This window comes from Numenius arquata, chromosome 15, assembly GCF_964106895.1.
Source record: "Numenius arquata chromosome 15, bNumArq3.hap1.1, whole genome shotgun sequence".
NCBI lineage: Eukaryota > Metazoa > Chordata > Aves > Charadriiformes > Scolopacidae > Numenius > Numenius arquata.
In genome coordinates, this window is record NC_133590.1 from 17357046 (window position 1) to 17379671 (window position 22626).

At 42.5% G+C, this 22626-nt stretch overlaps 1 protein-coding gene across 1 annotated transcript in view; it reads left to right on the plus strand.

The window, feature by feature from the left end:
* Nucleotides 1-22626, plus strand: part of INPP5A (inositol polyphosphate-5-phosphatase A) — a 186106-nt gene that overhangs the window by 100585 nt on the left and 62895 nt on the right. The window contains exons 6-8 of the mRNA XM_074158974.1: nucleotides 810-913; nucleotides 8780-8832; nucleotides 12648-12767. Of these exons, the coding sequence (XP_074015075.1) occupies nucleotides 810-913; nucleotides 8780-8832; nucleotides 12648-12767 (277 nt within the window). The remainder of the gene's footprint in view (nucleotides 1-809; nucleotides 914-8779; nucleotides 8833-12647; nucleotides 12768-22626) is intronic.

Below are 22626 nucleotides of genomic sequence, written 5' to 3' on the forward strand. Positions count from 1 at the left end.
TGTTTAGTATGAGGAAGAGGAGGCTGAGGGGAGACCTCATCACTCTCTACAACTACTTGAAAGGACACTGTAGAGAGGTTGGTGCTGGTCTCTTCGCACAGGTAATTAATGACAGAACGAGAGGGAATGGCTTCAAGCTCCAACAGGGTAGGTTTAGACTGAACATTAGGAAAGAATTTTTCACAGAAAGAGTGGTCGGGCATTGGAATAGGCTGCCCAGGGAGGTGGTTGAGTCACCATCCCTGGATGTGTTTAAGAGCCGTTTAGATGTGGTGTTGGGGGATATGGTATAGGGGAGAACTTTGTAGAGTAGGGTAGATGGTTGGACTCGATGATCCCAAGGGTCTCTTCCAACCTAGACGATTCTATGATTCTATGATTCATACAGATAATCACTGCACATAAGTAACAATTTTCACCTTAATGTGTTTTATATTTAATTTTCTTGTTAATTATCCAGTGTAGATCGCTGGATGCTGTCTGAGGACACAAACAGGCATCTCCTGGAAGAACCATGCCAGCAGGCTTGAGTGCAAGGGTGTAGAGACACCTGGTTCGTAATTAGAGCTCCAGCACTTTACAGAGCTCTGGAGAGTAAAGACAGCAGCACCCCAACTGTGTATCTTGAAAATGTCTGATATAAGCAAGTGTGTTTGTGCCTGGTTTGGTGCTCTCTGGTTCCTCCCCCAGACCAGCTCAGTGCTTGCCTGTCCCTGCTGAGACCCTGCCGCCGCTTTGCCACCGAGTGCTGTGAGTTGCTTATAATGGTAAAGATATGTATGTTAATTATGTTTTATATCTCTTCCTAGCTAAGAAGTATAAAAAGGTTACTGGGAAAGAAATCTACTCAGACACTTTAGAAAGCACGCCCATGCTGGAAAAAGAGAAGTTTCCACAGGATTATTTCCCTGAGGTAGGTACAATCCCATGGAGCAGTCCCGAGTATTAGGTTTGATTCTGACTTGCTCTGATTACTTGAGTAACTACCCTCAGTGATGGAAATAAGGTCAGAACCCGGTCTTGAGGTTTTTTGGGTTTTGTTTGTTGGTTCCTTGTCCCCTATAATGTATATTTTAAGTCACTGCATGGATCTACCAAATTCAAATGGAGTTCTTTGTATAGTAGGAGATCCTTGTGAAGGATGGAGACAGTGATGAAAAGACTTGTTTGTGCATTTAAAACCAAAGTAGCCCACGGTGCCAACTGCAGGTCTGTTCCAGGGATTCGTACTCCTTGGCAGGGGGGACGTGGTTCCATCTGTATTAAGCAGCAGCAGCAGCTCTGTGGCCGCAGCTGTCCTGCGTCTGTCAGTGCAGCGGCTGCTGGTGCCGTCACTGCTGGTGCTCAGGGAAAAGGTGGTTCTTCAGCACTACGAGAGCACACATCACTTGAAATCATATTGATCTTTTCCTCTGATGCGCCCTTGCACTCCCTTTTTTGGTTGTTCTCTTAAGAACTGGGGAATGCTGCGCGTCTTGACGGCCAAGGGCTTGTCGAACCCAGAAACAGAAGCACAGCCAAGGGTTTTCTTTCACCTCACCTGCAAGTGCAATTGCACGTGCAAGGGCAGTCCTTGCCTGCAGTTCTGTTCTTTGATGTTTAATTTGCTCGTTTTTAATGTCATAAGAAATCTAGAATGTGGGTGTTCAACAGTTAGTGTTTACTACAAGCCAAGTAAATAAATTTGTTGAATTCCTATAATATTTATGGAGCAAACAGGCACATTGCTACTTTAATATTACAAAGAACTAACTGAACTTGAAAAATTCATTTAGAATTTGTAAATATGCACACTTAGAGATATTTACATAGTGCATGTGGGCTTGGAAGAGCATTGCATAAATAATTACGGGGTTGATGGGGTGTAGGTTATTCTTTTACTTGACTTTGATACTAAATTATTTGTTTTTATATTCTATATCTCTATACTGGAAGGGAAACTGCCTTTGACATAATTTTACTAACTTTTACCTCCTGTGAATAAACATCTTAAACACGTCTTTGAAGTTAAGTGTTATATCATTTTGAAGGAACTCCAAGCAGTTACTCAGATATTTACTTTTCTCCTCCATCAGCAGTGAGCTGTAGCAGTGTGGGTGATTAACAATGGGAGTAGGAAACAAAGAGTGCTGGTGAGTGATTTGATTGTGATGCTGAGGGCAGCGAACAGCGGTGTGTGAGCGCTGTTACCACCCTTAACAGCAATAGGCCAAATTATGGATTGTTCGTTGATACCCAGGAAGAATTATTTCTGTCGTTATTTCACTGCTGTTGTTTCATCACGAGACTGGCAAATTTGTAACTCGTTCAGCATCGTTTATTACCACCTCTTACACGAACAGTTCCTGATGGTCTCCTGCAGAAAGGGTTGGGTCTTGTGGCTCTCCCACCCTCCTGTGGGCCAGGGCTTGTGTCCTTCTGTTGTGGGCACTGAGGGATCAGTTGTTCCCATGTCTGTCTTTGGAGCTGTAGCTTCGATGTTCAGTGCACCCTGCAGCGCCGCTGTAGGCACAGAACTGGGGGGTCTGGAGCCCAAGAGACAGCTAAATACCCTTTGAGGATTTGACGCCTTCATGCTGTTCCCATTCCTGACATTATCTTAAATGACTTTTCTAAGGAGAAAGCACCGTGTTCTGGTGTTGTCAGGGATACTGTTTACCTGGAGTAGGAATAATGAGGAAAAGAGACAATCCCCAAACCCTCACAATGAAGATATGAACAATCTCTGAAGCACCTTGACAGTTCCATTCTGTTCCTGCACACAGCACAGCCCCGTGTCATGGTGTTGGGGCAGGACTGGTGGAACAGGCTGGAGGTTTACCTGGAGCGTCACGCAGTGGGAGGGGACAGTGGTAGGGGCTCTCCAGGACAACAATCATGCAGAGAACTGCAGCAGCGACATTTACAGTTCTCTGGCTTTCTCTGCTCCTTTGGCGTGCAACCCAGGGCAGACTGAGCCAACACATTTTTCTGTGCGACTTGAAAAGTTAGAAAAGAATTGTGCTGATTTTTACACTGTGCTGTTTTTCATTTTGGGCTGAGGAGCAGGGGGTCTCTCAAGCAGACATAAGCACAGCAACATCACAGAACCAACAGCGGCATCATTTGGCTTCTCGTATATGTTTCTATTTTTAAAGCTGAAATTAATCTTGTTATCACCTATTTTCTTCCTAGCCAAGTGTTGGTAATAATGTTGCTAGTTAAAAGACCACAAAATCACGCGTATGTTGAAAATGTAAATTGACACAGCAGAATGCATGAACGGCATATCTGTCCAAACATTACATTTACATGCTCTTGTGTGTTTTAGCCAGACTTCTCGTATCACATTATAATATTTTGAGTGAGAAATGGTTTAAGACGCATTTCTTTTCTTTTTATTACTGCTGCTTAAGGATGATCTAAAAGTAATTACAATGATTGAGGCATAATGCAATTCAAAATAATTACAGCCCACTGCATATAAAACTAACAAAACTTTCTGTCTTGATTTATGGGTCCTCTTGGCTAGGCATAAGACTCAAATGATGCCTCTGGGAGCAACACTCCAGATAATGTTAGGCCATTTAAAAAAAAGCAGATTTGTGTAGTCTATCAGGCCTGAGTAATTTTTTTTTTCCATAGTGAGAAATTGGTTGTTATCATAGATCACAGATACTGCTCAAAGCTCTTATGAAAGATGAATTAATTTCACTAATGCTTTAATGCAAACCTTTCATGGGGAAGGCTGTATGGTGATAACCTTACCGCGGTCTCTCCTTTCTCAATGATGATTTATGTTGTCTTTTAGTAGATGAAACTGCCTGTATTCACAATCCATCTGCTGGCTAAAGGAATCCTATTAACAGAGGATCTGAGAAGAGACTTAATACTCTAAGGTGAAAGATGTGGTATCCCCTTTCTGGGACATGAAGCAGGAATTTTTTTTCCTATTTTAAAATGTAGATACCTCTCTGAGAGTGTACAGATGATCTATGTCATTTCTACCTGGTTTTATGCTGGTTTACAGATGGTGGATCAGCCAGTGACTCTCTGTTAAAGTCAAAATAAAGCCAGTTACTTTGAAATCTGCAGTAAGAAACAGTTTTCTCTTTTCTCTTTCCCAAGCTATAGTTCTTTAAATTCTGTTTCCAAAATTTTCTTCTTTCCAAATACTGTATTTGGAAATATTAAAGCACATCAGTGATACAAAATATGTAAGGCATGCTGTTCAGCTGCAGTATATATCTAAGATGAAGGATGGCATTTTTATATTTAAGATGTTAGTGCTTCAACTACTGGGCTATATTAGGTCCAAAGCCTTTTGCATTCGTAATGTTAAATAGGCAAATTATTAATAAGTTAATTACTTATTGAGGTGAAAGGAGTTAAGTAAGTGTTTTCAAGTTATGAGTATCTAAAGGTAATTTACAGGTTGGGGTGGGGGAATATACAAATTACACAGTAAAACAAGTGTAATTTTACGGTACAGAGGCATAGGTGCCCTTGCTTTATCAGCCTGGGCTGGGTGACCCTTCTCCAGCAGGAGACCTCCCAGTCTCCTGGGCTGGCTTCTACTTGGCCCAAACAGAAAGCCCAAACCATCATGTTTCCATCCACCACTGTTGCTTTTGTAACTATTTTAAGTCATATGTTCCAACAATAATATAATTTTGCTGTACACATCCTAAAGAAAATCTTAGTCGGGTGAGAATGTGATCACATGCTGAGTTAGACTTATCCTGATCATAGCAGCAAATACGTGGCGAGATCGGGTTCTGATTTTATCATTTTGGGACAAGTCACGTAACATTGCTGTTCTTGGCAGCTCCATGTGCAACTGTCGTGTTGCCACCATGCTGCTATTACCTTAATAGTATAAATTTTATTGTTGTAATTACCTACCTTTAATGACTATTTTATAAAATCAGTTTTGTAATGATTCTTTGCTTTCTCAGAAAAAGTGAAATGAACTACAGAATTACTATCCTATTTTGGGTTGGGCGTCTCAAACTCAGGTCCATTGTTTATACTCCTATCAAGCCTGAATTCTGTCATTCCAAAGAAGGGAATTCTTATAGACTTAAATGTTCTTTGGAGAGCTTAGTGACATACAGGAGGAAAAAATAAGGTGCCTTGTAAAAGAGGAGGAATCCCATGTCTCTGAGGGTGGATATGAAGCATGGGAAGAGGCAGGTGGTCCGTGCTGTGCTCTCGGACACATACTGTTCCTGTCCACTAGTTTGGCGTGACCTCGGTGGGAACATCACCCTTGGCCAGGCCCCTCCGACTCCCATCCCTGCTCCCGCGTCCCCCTTCATCTGCTTGCTCCCCCAAGGCTGTCAACAGCTGGAAAAGGAACCCGAAACCTCTGCCCCGCTGCATGTGCCGTACCCATCACTCCTACGGGCCTTCTGCCGACTGCACCTCCTGCCTTGCAGCTTGCTTTCAGATAAATGCTTGAGTTGATCTGTCTTTCAAAAGTGACGTCACTGTAGTGTTTCTGTTTCCTAAAATAACTCCTAATGAAGAAATTCTGTATTGCTGCTGGTTGGCTACTTCGCCGTTGATGTCTGTAGGAGGAAGCCGACAGCAATAGTGATTTGCACATCACGTGGTTTTGTGTGTAAAAATAAGTGGAGCAAGTGTAGGTTTTATCACACATTCCTTGTATTTGTTTACATCATGCACAGATACTTAAATGTGGTCTTCCAATAGATATGTTCTTACTAAATTATTTATACTGTATTTTCTGGCAAATAAAGGGTAATGAAAGCATTATGTGAAAAAGGAAATTATCAGTTAAATTATTATGCTACATAATAGACTTTGTCATTAGATAATTGACTTCATATTCTCAAGCTCTCACTATACATTTTTTGATGAGTGCCATAGATATTTTCATTTGCAGACTTTTAAATTTATGTAATGACTTGTAAAAGTCTTTAGCAGTAAAAGTATGACTGATAGTGCTGTTAGAATGTTTGATAGTGTTCGAAGGCTGAATTGGGCTTGAGTCTTCCTTATACTACATATGATTCTGAAATACAGGGAAATTAGAAAGGTACTTTGAGCAGTTTGTGTACAAGCTCCTAAAAGCACAAGAGCATAAATTCTTTAATTCTGCAAACTTACCTAAGGGAAAAAAAGAAGACATTTTAGGGCAGGAGCTACATTCTGTGTGGTTCTTATGGAAAGTTATCATAATACCCTCCTCTCTTCCTGGGTAGCTGAACACTGAGCACATGGTGAGTAGGTGAAGGGCAGGTTCCCGTGCGGTGCTGAGGAGGAGCTGTGCTCGATGCAGTGATGCCCGACATTTTTTGGTACCTGCGCTGCTCCCGCAGTGATGCCCGGCGTCGGTGGTGCCTGCGCTGCTCAGCCTTGGGCTGTTCACGTGCCAGCTCTCCCGTCTCCTCCCAACTGCCATGGTCCTTTAAGGAGCTGCAATTACACTGCAGTCATTGCCACTTTAATATGTCTTTCCTTCATGCCCCTGCTTTGTATGGTTGAATAAACCCTTGCTGGGTCACTATTTAATTTGATATGGTCCCTCTCAGTAAAATGATGGAGAAAAGATGAATTAAGGCTCTGTGCTAGTCATTATCAATCATGGTTTGTGTGCATTACTTATTGCTCACAGTGCTTTTTGACATTAGCCCTCTATAACCTCTCTCTTCATGTTAATGTTGTCTGGAGGTCCTTTTACCCGATGTAGCAGAGGTTATTTATGTAGGTGGTGTTTCTAGGGGGTTTTAAAAGGTCAGCACGATCTCCTGAGAGACTCTATTCACAAAGAAAAGGCTGGTGGAATGTACCTACAAGTTTTCAAATTGTGATTTTTTAATTTTTTTTTAAGGACTTCTAATAGAGAGGTGTCAGAATTTCAGGTACACTCATCAAAGTAAATTTTTGGTAAAATAGCCTCTAATTCATACTACTGCCCTTAAACCCAGTATTGGCAGTGTGTTTAGAAACACCAAGCTACTCTAAGAAACTCTGTATTTTACCATGTCATGAGATATAAATTTTGCAGCAAATACATTTTCCTTGGTTTGTATCAGCCTAGGCTTGCATGGATCAGAGTAGGGCAGCAGAGCCGAGGGCTGGGCCTACTTTATCCTGGTATCGCTCATGTCTGTGGGGTCGTTGGTGGCAGAGTCGGAGTGATGGCCTGCTGGAGAAGTGGATGATGGACAACAGGACTCTGGGTCTCCTACACTTTGGTTGCACAAAGCCGTAAGAAGTTGAACATGAGCCAGCAGTGTACTTTGGTGGCAGAGGTGGCCAACAGCATCCCAGGATGCATTTGGGTCCCGGGAAGGGACTCTTCCGTCTCTTCGGCACAGCATCCCGTGTTGGAAGGTCCCACACACCTGCAGAAAGGGGGTTCTGAAATTGCACCTGAAGTAAGAAATGCTAAAAAAAGTTTTCCCAAAAGCTAGAGGACATAACCGTGCATGAATTTTGTAGACAGTTTTTTACTTCTTAGTTTTGTAGTGTGCAGGTACCGTTTTTTCCACAAAATTACAAGGTCTGACATTGAGTGCAATCAATGAAATAAGCTGTCGTTTACAAGTAACTTAGCTTATTTTCCTGGGTTTGGGTAGAAGAGAACAACTGCTTATGAGTAAATGGTTTTCACATTCAAGCTTTCAAGAATAAGCTATTATTTTTTCAGTAAAATAAACACATTGAAATCTTCACGAGCATATTTTGAATGCAAGGAGAACCCCGATGGGAAAGGGGGCCCGGCAAAGGAGTGGTGTTTGGCCGTGGTTACCAGGTTTGTGCCTGAGGAGGGGAGGAGATGGGAGACAGGGACCTGTTAGATGAAGGGTAATTAGAAAACAACCCCTTTAGGTGTTGCGAGGCGCTTCTTAGCAGTATTTGGGACTCCGAAAATTTCATGAGGACTGTCTGTTCCCAGTGAGGTGGATAAATACACCCGGCGGGCCCCTGCTGTGGGCAGGGCCTTAGGAGAGCGGTAGCCCTGGACGGCGGATGTTCTGCGATGGCCGGCACTTTACTTGTAATAAGGAGTTGGAGTCTTTCGCTGCAAAATTATTGGCGTCATTATTTAGGCCTGTCTGGTGCAGTATTCGTTCCCAGAGAACATTAGCCTAGCCCCACAGTCATTGTTAACAGTGAATAAATAGGATGCAGAATTGTGTCTTTTTGTGGGAGGCTGTAATTTATGGCAGTGGCTTAGGAGTGGTGCGGGAAAAATCCCGTTGCTGTATCAGGAGTGCCGTACGTTGGCATGAGCTGATTTGTGGCTTCTCCTGGATGTTGCAGTTTTGATAAATGTAATGTTTTACCATTATTTAAATTCCCCTTAACTTTTATAGAAATACTGGGTGGGTTGGCTCAGCAGGAGAAATTGCTTTCTAGCAGATCTCATTCATTTTAATTTGATGTAAATCTCTGATGACATTTTACAGTTCAGGTAAAATTACAAAAAAGGCAAGACATTTGTGTATAGGCAGTAAGAATTTGCTGGTTTAGGCTAAACGTAAATGCAGTTGTAAAGCTTTCCTGATTCGTTCTCTTCAATTATAGACAACTACCAGGCCTTATATTAATTTTACATGTAAGTTTATGACTGCTGCAGGACCAAAAATAGAAATAATTCCAGGATTATAAGAGACAGAGTATATGTTTTCAAGATACCTCAGTTGGTGTGCAGTGCATATGTACAGCATATGGATGAACTTTGTTTTATTTTGTTTTCTGTATGTTTCATTTTCACAGTCATCTTTTACTTAAAGTGACTGATTCTTATTTGCTTATTTTTCAGTGCAAGTGGTCCAGAAAAGGTTTCATTCGAACAAGATGGTGTATTACTGATTGGTAAGTTGCATCTTTAAGTTATTTCTGATTATGTGTATATTGTGTATATTTCTGTTAACAACTATTTCAAAGAAGGTATTCATACGTGTAGGTTGGTCTGCTCCTGGAACAGATTGGTCCCAAACAGTTGCTTTGCTTTATTATTTATTGAACACATAGTGCTCAGTAAGTTGTATCGATGCATAACAGCGTGTGATGTTAATATTCACATGTGTGCAATTAGCATGGGATAATTCAGGTCATAAGTAACCTCTCAATCAAGCGTGATCAAGAAAGCTTGGTGTCTGTGGCCAAGGCCACAGAGTCACCGTGTGGAGCTGAAGGTGTCCCCTGCTGCTGCTCACTGTCTCGCCCGACATAGCCGGGGCTCTGCAGCATCTCTCCTGAACGTGTACACAGCCCTCGTCTCCGGCCTTTATGAGGAAAGAGATTGTTCTCCAGGAGCTCATTAAGCCTGTCCAGTTTCCACTGAAGTCAGTGGGGGGACCCCACCTTCAAGGAGTGCAGCTTTTTTAAACCAGTTCCTACTATATTACTTTTACTGGAACAGAACTTTTTATTTGTCAAATTCAAGTCAGGATTCCCATTTTAAACCCAAGGCATGGTCCTGTTCTCCATGAGGTTGCTTATTTTCCCCCTGGAGGAGAGTAAAGCCCCCGGCAGCAGGGTCTGGTAGGGGGGGCAGTAGGGAGCACACCTCTCTGCTCTCGGGGGTGCCGAGGAAACCTCCCACCTAGCCAGGCCTAAATTCAGTGTAACGTGGCTGTCGTCAGAGCAGAGAGTTCCTCATGAGATGTGCTGTGAAAATCTACAGAAGAAACAAACATTCTTTGCTGTTGGGATCATCCAACAGCCCAAAGAGGGGGGAGCCGAGGGGCGCAGACAGCTCTATGGGAAGTTGAACCTCATCATGGTGTTAGATGATGGATCACCATCTTTGGAAAAGACAGCGCCAGTGAGTGTTGGCCAGGGGTGTATCTCGTAACTGAAGTGATTTACTATCTGTGTTTGAAAATGCTATCTTTAATAGCAATAATAGTAGTAATAGTTGTAGTTTGTGCTGGGGGAAGCAGCGGATTGAGCAAACCACCGTACCTGAGAGAGCTGGAAATTCTCCTTGTCTTAACACAAGGAAAGCTCAATAAACAAACCCGCAGCTGGTTCACATTTCTCTAGTCCTACCTGGAAACCTGTTCATGCTTTTTTACCGTTAGTCTTAGTTTTGGTCTTTACTGCTTATTTATGTTATAGTCACCTAAAGGTATGAGAACATTCAACATTTTTCCTTTCCTCCTGTGGTCGTTTCACATCTTAAAATTATAAGTTTGATTTTAAAGTCTGATGAATGTTGATACAGGTTGACTTCTGAGTGCTGAACAATGTTCTTGCTTGTTTGCGTAAGGATGTCTATTAGATTGAGCAGTTTGTGAAAAAGGGAAAAGCAGCAGGTTTTCTCCTTTTACATACTTTTGACCCAGAAATCAGGCAGGCAACTATGGGATAATGTAGGTTCTTGTTAATTTTTCCAGATCCACATGACATGGCATGTGATTCCAGCAGTACAGATCTGCAGAAGTGGGTATTTAGGACCAATTGCTAATCTGGGCTTTCCTCTTACATCATGACTTTTCCAGGTTCTGTCTCTCCTATCCTCTTGGATTCCTTCTTTGCAGAAAAGAATAGGGGGAGTAAAAAAGGGGGAGTAGAAAATACATTTATAAAGTGTAGGTACGGCACCCACCTGGAAATGTTTGCAAGTATATCTGACGTCAGAATCAGCAATCAAAATTGTTTTGATATTTTGGAGAAAGTAGGATTGCAAGATAAAAGTCAGAGAAATGGAAAACATTGCGCTTTGAGAGGGGAATTCAAAAGCACAAGTACAATATTGGGAGTAACTGACTCAATATCCATAATGTAGAAAAAGATTAAGGGAGAAGAAGTTAAATATGGTTCATTATTATCGTACTGAGATGTGTTAACAGGTACATCATGTGAAGGACATGAAGGGGGGAAGGTATGGTAATTATTTGAAACTGCCAAGGCCTTCGATGGAGTACTCTGTTTTGTAGGAGTGTGGTGCTTTAGGCAGGCTGGGAAAAGAACAGGAGAGTCAAGAAAGGTAGGAGTGTTTGAGTAGTAGTTCAAAAATTTGGCTCGCCCCATCTGGGAGACTGGTTGCTGTCTGTCTCCCCTGCAGAAAGGGCTGAAGTAAATCAGTTTCATTTGCAGGAAAACAGGTAATATGATCACAGAATCACAGAATCGTCATGATTGGAAAGGACCTGAGATCACCGAGTCCAACCATACACACACAAAAAACCCCCTACAATCTCAGCCACCAGAGCATGCCCTGAAGTGCCATGTCTACACGTTTCTTAAACACCTCCAGGGATGGCGACTCCACCACCTCCCTGGGCAGGCTGTTCCAGTGCCTGACCACCCTCTCAGTAAAGTAATTCTTCCTAATATCTAATCTAAACCTCCCCTGCCCCAACTTCAGACCATTTCCTCTGGTCCTGTCATGATTCCCTTGGTAGAAGAGGCCAACACCCACCTCTCTACAACCTCCTTTCAGGTAGGTAATGAAATGGGTAATATGATCAGCTAAACCAAATTTTGCCAGCATTTTTTCTGAATGTGAGAATAAAGTATTTTAAATAGCCTTGTTTCTTATAACATTTCTCTAGGACAGATGTACCTCTACTCTGGTATGTAACATCTCTTTCTTCATAGTTAAAAAGAAGTTTCCTTCTGGAGAGCACCACCAGTAGCTGGCAGGACATGCCAAGGCGATGGGCTTTGGCAGAGCCCACAGCAGGCGGAGGGACCCCTCTCTGATCCCCGCCTCACTGCGGAACAGCAAAGGATGAGTTAATGCTCGTGTCACCTTAGGAAGCAAAGCTGGGAAATTTTACTGATTTTCTTAGGATAGTTCCTCATCCAAGTCTTGTGAGGAGCGGCTGAGGGAGCTGGGGGTGTTCAGCCTGGAGAAAAGGAGGCTGAGGGGAGACCTTCTCGCTCTCTACAACTCCCTGAAAGGAGGGTGTAGCCAGGGGGGGTCAGTCTCTTCTCCCAAGGAACAGGCGATGGGACAAGAGGAAACGGCCTCAAGTTGTGCCAGGGGGGGTTTAGGATGGATATTGGGGAAAATGTCTTCACCAAAAGGGTTGTCAAATGTTGGAACAGGCTGCTCAGGGCAGTGGTGGAGGTATTTAAAAGCCAGGCAGACGTGGTGCTGAGGGACATGGTTTGGTGGTGACTTGCAGGGCTGGGGTAACGGTTGGACTCGATGATCTTTTCCAGCCAAAATGGTTCTGTGATTCTGTGGTCCTGTAGGCACAGTCCAGACCAGACGTGGTGTGCGGATTGACCACTGTTATCTTGGCGTTCTCCACTCAGGACAGACAAGGAGTTGCAGTGATATGATTTAGCCTTTAATGTCAGTAAAATTCTCCTGTTGATAGCTTTTCATTTTGTTTATTGCAAAGCCGCAGTTCTACTAGGTATTTAGTTACAGCTTTTTAGACTTGAAGTTGGTGGTGTACACGTTCAGTTTTGTTTTAAAAATATTTTAGTGAGAGGGTACTGCTTGATTTCTGTGAATTGTAACTGACAAATAGCTTTCGTATTATGAGTATTTTAAGGAAAGGTCTAGATGCAGCCTTACCTGTGGATGAGTTGTCATAGTTTGACGATAGTCTTTGACCATTTTCTGATGATGGTAAATGTTATTATGTTGAATGCTTTGCTGATGCAACAAGTGCTTTTTTCTTTTATACTGAATCATTTTATTTTTTCCTTTTTTGTCATAGTGCCTTTGACTTGGTAAACATTCATCTTTTCCACGATGCTTCCAATTTAATTGCTTGGGAAACAAGCCCATCGGTTTACTCAGGAATACGGCATAAGGCTCTTGGCTATGTACTTGATAGGTATGTATTAGCCTCTACTGGCCTCTTTCGATCTTCTGTGTTCGTAAGCAGCATATAAAAGATGTTTCAAAAGACACACTCAGAAATGTAGAAATTTTTATTCTGTGAACTGAAAATGGTCGTTTCTTATCAGAGTTTTCTAGATGGTGCCAATTACAGATCAGTTTATGACACTTACTCTGTTTTCTGTAAACTGAGCAAAACTTGTCCAGACTGTGCTTTTGCCAAGAACAGCTGAACCAGATGATCCCTGAGGTCCCTTCCAACCCAGGATTCTGTGATTCTATGAAATGCAGCTCTTTCAGCCTCTCCTCGCAAGTCACCAGCTCTGTCCCCCGCAGCAGTGACCCCTGCGGTGTTTTAATCTCAGTGCTGGCTGAGTGCAGTGGGCAGCTGAAACACAGCGTCTGTCTGTAGTCATCACTGTTATTAATTACAGAGTGGATTCATCTGGTGGGTGGTACAATGCAGAGGGTACTCCCAAAAATACCCAGCGCGACAGACCGTGGTCGCGGGTCTGGGAGGAAGGACGGGTTCCACGTTTCTCTTCCTCCCGGCCTTTGCTCGCAGCCTTCCCTGCACACGGTAAGCACAGCGAGGAATTCCCCGTTCCCCGCCAACAAGGAACTGTTTACTCTCCCGGCTCTCTCTGGCAGCAGCCCAGAAACTAAAGACGCTCCTGAACCAAACTGAGTTACCTGTTGAAAAATGTCTTTGTGTATGCAGAGTTGTCATTTTTCCCTATGTAGATTTTCACTGAAAAATGTTCTGAAATGTGGGAGTATAAATGTCTTTTTAATCACATTCTATCCGAAGTTTTACTTCTTTCTCTATGTTTTATCTTATTTAAAAACAGGCAGTTATTTTAGCATAAGAGACTGCTTTTTCCACTATGTATAAAGAAGTGCTTTTCCTGTGCACCCCAGCAGAGGGCTAAGTAGGAACTTCTCCAAAATAGGCATTTATTTTCACTTTTGGGGGTGGTACAAGGGTGAAGAGGAAAAATCCAGTATGTGTTCTCTTGTATCACTTGTAAAATCTATTCAGATCATCAGAGAACACTGGAGGCACTTGGAAGGTTTGCAAATAGGTAGTGTGCACTGGTTTATAAAAGATCGCTTTTTAGAGGACAGAGATGCTCTAAAATCAGGATCCACTCTCAGTGCAGTTTGAGACACAGATTTTAGAGTTCTGTTACGTACAGCAGTGTGGGAAAGTCTGGTTTTATTTCATTTTTTCTTGGCTCCACTGGTCTCCTCTCCTTTTCTTAGGCTTTGCATGAGGGAACTTTAGCAAACCTGTGTAAACCCTTTGCATTATTTATTGCACACTTGTTTACCGCATACAGTGTGCTTCATTAGCTAATTTTGGCTTTGGACCTCCCACGATGCCCTGGCAAGGGTAAGGTAATAAGACTGTAGTGTTGGTGTCAGCCGTGGGTCAGGGGTGTCAGGATGGTATATCTTTAAGATGTGACACTGCCAAAACCTGCCCCAACTCCCCTGTCCTTAGAAAAGAAAACCCTCGCTGTGGGGCTCAGGGTACCACCGGGAGCCTGCGGGGAGATGAATTGTGCATTTTGAGGGAGCAGCCAGCCGCAGATCCGGACCTCCGCAGTGAAGTGATGGGCTGGCTGGCACAAAGGGGGACTTCTGTAGGAGCAGTGAATAATGGGAAACCCCTTTCTTCGGCATCGCTAACCTTTTGGCAGCCACCAGCAAACTCCATTCTGATCTGCTGATTGGGGAGGACAATACACTGAAGCTCACTTTGAATGAATGCTACCACCAACAGTGTCCCCATTCAGAGGGTTTTGGGAACCATCTTTGACCATTGTCTGCCATCACTCCTTCAGACAGTAGGAAAAGGGAAAGTGAGAGCGTCTATAGGGGGAAAAGTACTTCTTTTCTTGGCTTTAATCTCTCTTTAAAGCTTCATAGATCTACATTTCCAGCTGAGCTACTGGAACCATGCGGTTTCTGATAAATACAGGAGAGAGAGGTTTCAAGCTGAGCTTTTAAATCGCCTTATCTGCATGAACTAATAATGCAGATTTAGTGCTGTTAAAAACAGAGACTGATAAGTCTTTTCCTTTAAAGCCTTTAAACTGCTAAAGAGCATTTAACAGCGACGCAGTTCAAACCAGTGAACAATACTGAGAAGGAAAACAGTTTAATGAGCTAAACCTTGACTGAATGAAACAGAAACACCTTCTCACAGTTGATTTAGGTCACTGTGGGAGTAAGTGAAAGCGCGGTTCTGTTCACGCTGCATCTTCATAAACATGAATTAAGTACAGCCTTTTCATGTAAGGCAAAAGCTATCACAGGAGTCTGAAATATAAAAAAAGAAAAACGTTTGCAAATAAAGCTCAAATGAATTAGTTTAACTGTTAGAATCATCAGGGAAGTCGGTTTCCGCAAAAGTATTTTAACTACAAGGTTTTAACACAGAGGCACGAAGCTGCACAACATCTCTAAACTACTGAGGAGTGGAGGAGTTAGAGGGGAAAAACAAAGGAAAAAGCGTCAAGTGAACGATTCAAAGTTGCCGGTAAAAGTTTTCTCCTGAGGGAATCTATTAATACTCATAATAAAATGGTTTGGGAGTAGAAAAGTTTAATCTTACAGCAGTGTTCTGAAGTGATTCACCTTTAATAATGTTTAAAATTAGTTATATAGCGAGAAGAATGCTTTTAAAGACAGCTAGCTGTTATGTGCCGAGCCAGATTGTGCTTAGCGTTTGCCATTTTGCAAGTGTGAAGAAAATGTAGTGTTAGATGGACTCTTTAGGGACTAAGAGAGTTGGAATTACACTGGTGTTAAACAAATATTTGCTTGTATATTTACAAATACATATACAGTGTATATGTAGAAAATTGGCATGTGTAATGAGTCTTTGTCAATGCTAATGTAAATCCAAATTAAATTCCCAGAAGTGAATTACCTTGTTCCAGATAGACACAAATACAGTCAAAACTGAATTTGCTGCATGAAAGAGAATAAGAACACCTGCTTTATAATTTTTAGGGAAAAAAAAAATCTTCCAGGCCCATTTTGGATAATTCCCATGTACAATTAGCCCTCTTTGCAAAATACTTGCATTTTTGTATTTTCTGAAGTTGGGGGGTTTAAGCTATATGTGAGAGTAAGAAAGGAAATGTAGTTTACATTTTAGTTTAGCCTTTCATCCATCTGCTGTAATTAATGCTTGTGCATATGTCCTATTAATTAATCATATTGGTGTATTAGTCATGTCCTTTAGATACTTGCTGGGGAAAAGTGTCTGGTGAGTGTAATAGCCTGGCTGGGGAATGAGCAGGAGCTGCAGGACAGGGTCCTTTAAAAGTGTTAGTTTGTGAGGGACGGGGACGTGAGATGTTAGCCTGATCCTCTGGTTCTTGGTGTGCCAGCCATTTAAACTTCCTGAAATTATCTGGAGCATTCAGATCCATAAAATGAATGTGGTTTTTTTAAAAGAAAGTGACAGTGCTCTTCTGTTTTCCTATTGAAATGTTCCCTGGCCTAGTTCAACAGAAACATTTTTACATTACAACTGTGAAATCTTGGCATAAAGCTCCCCTTTGTGCCCTTCATTATTTTCTCACAAATATAGTCCATTGTCACATAGCTGAAGTTAATTTGATCAACATTGGGACATTTAACTTTTATGTCCGGTCAAAGGAGCTGTTTCATGCTCATTTTGGGTATTCAAAAGAAATGATTGCCAGAAAAATAATGTTACTATTAACAATTCAGAGCAATTAGTTTCCCAGGGAGAGGCGATGTGATGCACCGGCTCCACACAACTATTCTTTGTCATTTTATGGATGCTCATCAGTCAACTGTCACATCTTCTCAAAGACCCCTCCAATCTAAATGTTTCTCTTTGGGCTTTTCCCAGAACTAGCAGCTGAATGAGCAAAAGAAAAGCCACTTAGTTTCTAGGCAAAGGAAAACTTCACTCTAAAGATCTGGGTCATTTGAGAAGATCCTAGGAGTAGCTCACTTGGGGGGGGGATTTTTTTTTTAATTTTATTGATTTTTTGCAACAGTGATTTTAACACCAAGTGAAAACTCTGCAATCATGTGCCTTCAAACGTTTAGTGAAATTTCTGTGTATTCAACTAGAACGCACTCCCAGGGCAAATAAACCTTCCATCCAAATGTCTCCTAACAAAGGTTGAAAACCCTAGATCACATTCAAAAAGACAGCTTTTCATTAAACACGCCGAGGCTCATCTCATTAATATTCAGTCATCCCCCCTTTAAACTAAGGTTAAGTGCTCTCAAAATTAGCGTGTTTGGATAATATGCTCTTTAAGGAGTAAATCCAGCAAAATTGTCTTGTTACTTTCAACCTGTCAAATACAAAGACACTTTTTCTGTGCTTCTGGGTTTTCTGCTGCCTCGAGCTTTTGCATGTTTGATGCAGTTGTCAAAAATTTAACTGGTATATCCTTCCTGATTACATAAACACTTTATGAATTTTGTTTACTTAATATTTTTAGTAGAAAAATAATTTTGTACTTTTATGCATTATACTGGAAAATCATTATTATAGTACTGCCCTTATTCTGTTATTTTCAGTATTTGGGGCTCTTTTTTTTTTTCCCCCTCTTTTTGGCATTAATTAATAACTGAACAGGTTATTAATAAATTTGCAACATTTGCTATTCAAATTGTAAATTAAAGATCTGTTTTTTCTCTTGTGATAAAAAGAAATCTGCATAAACAGTAGCAGGTGTGGAAGCAAACATCTGACTGGGGAATCAGCAATGCAAAATCCAGACCTTTAAGAACTTGCAGGTGTCACACAGAAAGGTGTCACTTAAAAAATCAAACAGTGTGGATACGCCAAGTCACTCACTTTGTCTGCCTGATGTGGATGGAATTGTGGCTCTTTCAGCAGAAGCGCTGAAAATGAAAGCTCTGAAGTTTCCTCTTGGGTTTCCTGTGGTTCTCCCAGGGGTGACCCCGCTGTCCCGGGGCGTGGGTCGCAGCGAGGGGCCACGTCGGCCCCGGGGCTGGGGCCGCTGCCACCACACTCAGCCCCCCGGTCCCTCCAAAGGGCTTTACCCCTCTTCACCCGCTCTCCGGCAGCAGGGTCTCTGGAGCTGCGGTGGCAGCCGTGTCGGTGTAGTAGGATGTAACTGATGTGACTACAGGCAAGACTGGAGGTATTGTGAAAAATACCACTCCCGGGAGAATTTGTGTAATTAGACACAGACAACTGAAGAAAAGAGAGAATGCCTCTTAAAAAAGAAATGGCTGCCAGTAACTTGTTGCCTGCTTGATTTTGCTCTGAAAATGGCTTTATATGAGAATGTACAGAGTGCGTCACATTCTCATTGAGTTATATTTCTCTTTTTACTGTAATTTGTTCCTTAGAGAGTCTGGAGCTGGATAAAGAGCAGTCATTAGTGTCCAGCTAAAGGTGACACTGGCATCAGCATTCATTGTGGTTTCTGTCTTTGGAAATGTTCTATCCTATAGCCATATAATCTTCCAGGGTAGCTGTGATTCAATTAAGGAGAATCTATATGGGCTGTTGATCCAATTTTTATTCATTTGCAGAGCAATGAAAATAAATTGCTATTGTGATTTTATTTACAATGCTCGCTGTAAGACAATGCTATGAGCTGATAGTTATAAAACGGAGAAATGGTTGAAAGAGCTCTGTTCTGCTTCCGTGTGAGTCTCTGGGCACTAAGTGAATAACCATCTTTCAGCATTTTTACTCCCGCAGGAAGGCAGGGTCACTGTGTGAGAATGTTGTTGTCTTCGAGTCTTGTGTTCTGTGTCCTGGAAAGACACATCTTCTCCCTAAGAGATAAAGAACAAGATGGAAGTTACAGTGTTTTTAGCCACTTGTCCATCTGTGCAAGCACTGGAGTGGTTGTAGAGGGGCCTGGCAGAGGTTCTTCATGGGCTGGGGGTAAATAGAACCTTTTAAATAAATGGAACCTTTAGTGAAAGCTTTGTCTGTCTGCTGGCGGGTTAAGATGCAGCTTAAGGTGATTCCATTTCTCACTCCAAGGAAGATGGTCCTGCTATCTCTATACCCACCAGAATTTTCTTTATTCAAACCTAGTGTTGACAGCTCTGATGTGTTTAATCGGTGTGCTCTTTTCAAAGAGAGGGTTTTTTCCCTTCTCTTTAGCACTTCAAATGTTTCTGTCATGTCACCCCTGGTTTGTTTCCTCTTATAGCTCAGTAGCCCACTGTAGTGCGATTTTCAAAGGGGTAGATGCCCAAGCTAACAATTGGGTATGTAAAATTTGTTGCTAATTAGCTTTTCTCAACACCAAGCATTTTTTAATCCTTTGCGAGTGAAGTCGGTCTGTGTTTCTAGTCATTTGCATTACCCTTTTCTAGGAGTTGTTGGTTTTATTTCTAATTCACCGTCCCCCTGAGCCGAGGGCTCCCCAGGGAAGCTGATGGGAATGTGTGGGTTTCTGTCACCGAGGGTGACGTGGCCACTGTCCTGTCACCTCCTGCTGTCCCCTTCGCCCAGGCCACCACCCCCAGGAGGTGGGGCTGGGAAAGGCGCTTCTTGCAAGATACCGGTCTGGGCAGATTTCCGGACCGTCCTGCCACTGCTCCCACTGGTGAACCGTTGCGGGCACACAGTGCCTCTGTTCTGAATTTTTATAGATTAATCACAAAAAATACTTTTCCCAGCCTTAAAGAGTTAATGGATCGGTGTCCCATTGGCACATATGCTGGTTATTTTCTGCCTCGCCGTTTGCAGTTTTAGCAGGAGGTGAAGGCGGGATTGTGGCTTTACCCCCACACCCCAGCCCTGCGGGGCAGTCGGCAGGAGCTGCCCCGTCTGCTGCAGATGGGTACGGCAGGGTTCTGCTGCCCGCTTGTGACCCCGTGCCACCAACACTGAGCAGCTCCAGAAGTTACAGGGAAGAATTTTAATCTTCCATGACAGAGTAGAGGAAGATTCAAAAAGACGTACAATTTCTCTGGTTTCTTCCTTTTTTATCTTACATCTGATGAAGAGCAAGAAAGTGTCTTTGTAACACAGCAGCAGTGCCGTAGCATTGTATTCTCCTGTAGCAACATTGACAAGTACTTACATCATTATACATGGCTGCTATTTCATTAGGCGAATGTCAGTGTCAGGTAAGATCATGGTTTTGTCAATATAATGAAAATACCAGTCAAGTGAGGAAAAAGTCACAATTTTCCAGCACTAAAAATTGATTTTTATTGCTCTTCTTGTAATCCTTTCTTTGGATTAAGTATTTATTATTGATGTGGTCTTTCTTTTAATCTTAATAGCTGCTGACATTGTAATTAATTAAAAAATACAACATTTTTGCCCAAATGGCACTATATTGAAATTAAAAGTGAACGCTACGTATTAGTTAAACAGCCCTGGCAAATGTCTGGAGTGCTAAGATGATTGCCTGAGCTTCTTGACAATTCCCTTCATCTTGCTGTATGCTGCTTGACCTTTTGAGATGTTTTGGTGTTATTAATAGGTTTTAGCTATTATATCAGAAAGAACAAGGCACAAAAATATGATAAACTTTATCTTTTTAATGACAGTGCTACAACACCGTAGGCATGCCAATGAAGGCACTTACATCATGCTTTTGAGGCACACTTAGACAATCACCGGGTAACTCTTATTCAGAATTGATGGAGGTTTTTCTGGAATTTGTCTCTAAATGTCTATCTGGGAAGGCACAATGGTGCGAGCTGAGCGCTGGCTGTGCTGCAGGGGGGAGGCAGTAGGAGAGGAGATGGCAGGGTCCTGTCTCAGAGCTTCCTCTGACCCCTCTGCTGGAGGTGGATCCCCCCCAGAGGAGTTCTCCTGGTGCGGGTGTGCGAGCTGATCTCTGGCTAAACTGATAAAGGAAAAAGTATTGAGGACGGGGGCGGCAGAAATCTGGAAGGCCACACAGCCATCCCGTGTCTAGTTTTGTGTAAGCCAAAACCTAACATTTCCATTCTCTAGATCTTCAGTTCCTTAGCATGGCTGTGGTAGAAGACAGGTTTCACTGTCCTCGTTCCATGGCTTTCCACCAGAAGTCACTGCAGCAGTTGCTGTTACCTCTGGCATTGTCGCTCTGTGGAAAGGAGAATGTGTACAGCCTCCTTACCCGCAGGTCACCGGTTGCCTCCAGTCTGGCTCTTGGCTCCCACCAGATGGCCGTGTCACTTTCTGCCTTTTCTTTTTTTTTTTCATTCTTACCCCCTTTTCTAAACATTCCTCTTTGGAGTAAGATCCTCTCTGTTCAAGAAAGCGTCAGTTGGGCATTCCCTTTCCAGGCGTGGCTGCCGGTACAGCCCCGCCGGCCTCGGGATGCGGGGCCCAGAGTTTCCCAGTGTTTCCCCAACACTTTGCCCATCAGCTGGAACGTGAGGGGGTTTCACTGCCGCAAGCAGAGACACGGCCAGCTTTACTTTGAACAGATTGGGATCAAACCAGAAGCTGTGGTTCAGCGCGGGGCTTAGGTGGGCAATACACAGGATGAGCAGTTTCACCTGAGAAACAAGACTGAGCCATCCTCTCTTCTCCGTGTAGTTAGTCATGATTTTTCTATCCCTTTACTTAGGAAGGGACATTTTATACAGGCAGTCACATGTTCTCTGTAAAAGCAGCTTTTGTACCTCTAATTCCTCTGCATGGATAATATGCAAAAATAAAGAGACTGTGGAAAGACCATCTCTTACCCCAGAAGTTGTACGAGAAATATGAAGGTGCTCATATTACCTAGCATTTAGCTTAAACACATTTAGTTATTATAAAAATTTGCTCACTGAATAAAATATGGCTTGACCTCTGGATTGTTTCTTCCCGAGAAACGTGACAGTGTCCCTCCTTTTCCTCCATTCAGCCTGCCTGGCAGAGCTGCAAGTTTTTTGTTTTGTTTTGTTTTGTTATTGTTGTGTTTAAAAAAAAAAAAAAAAAAAAAACCTCAAGCCCCTCTTTTCAGCGGTGTCAAGTTAGGATGAATTGGCCGGGGAGGCATGTTTATAGACTGTGTGAAGAACTTTGTCTTTGTGTGGGAATGCTGGTGACACTGGTATGGCTTGCCTGAATGAACTGCGATGACGCGGCTAATAAGGTGTCCTGCTGAGCGCCGCAGCAGCCGTTCTCAGACCTCCCACTTAATGCCATTCAGCTCCAGCTCAGTGTAGCTAATTTTTCCCATTCCCTCAATTCTTTAGGCCTCCTTACAAACAGAAAAGTCAACTTTCACACCGAGGAGAAGATAAGTGCTTTAGGAAATAATCGTGTAAACAGAATGTTACCTTCTGACCTGATGCTGATACCTTGCTCTGGGACAAAACCCAGCTGGCTATTGCATTAGACATGGCTATTAAAGGAATAATGCTGCTGATCCTCCTTACAAAGTGCCCTGAGAAATGGTTTAGCCAAATCACAGTGCCTCTTGTCACACTGAATCATGTTCAGCTGCTCTCTTCCATGACCAAATTGCTGATATTTAGCCACTTCCTTCTCCCGCCTTTCTTGCGACAGTGCGGGAGGGGGATAAGTGTGACAGGAAGGGAAAGTCAGTCACGTTTCTGATTGCCATTATTTTCTGGCTGAATTTCAGTGCTTTGAAACGTATACACAGTACACCATATAGCTTTTATAAAAGAGGGTGCATTTCATAAAGTAACTTTAATTGTAACTACTCTAATGAGTGCTTTAAAATAAAGTAAATAATGAAAGGATTTCAGTGATTCCAGTAACACAGAATTGTTCATTTTAAGGTTGCACTAAGTGATTCCTTTTGGTGTTCCCTGTAGAGACTAAAATTAATAAGTAGACCCAGATTTCCAGTAGTATTGAGGAGAAGAGGAACCTCATCTTGGTAGGAGTATGG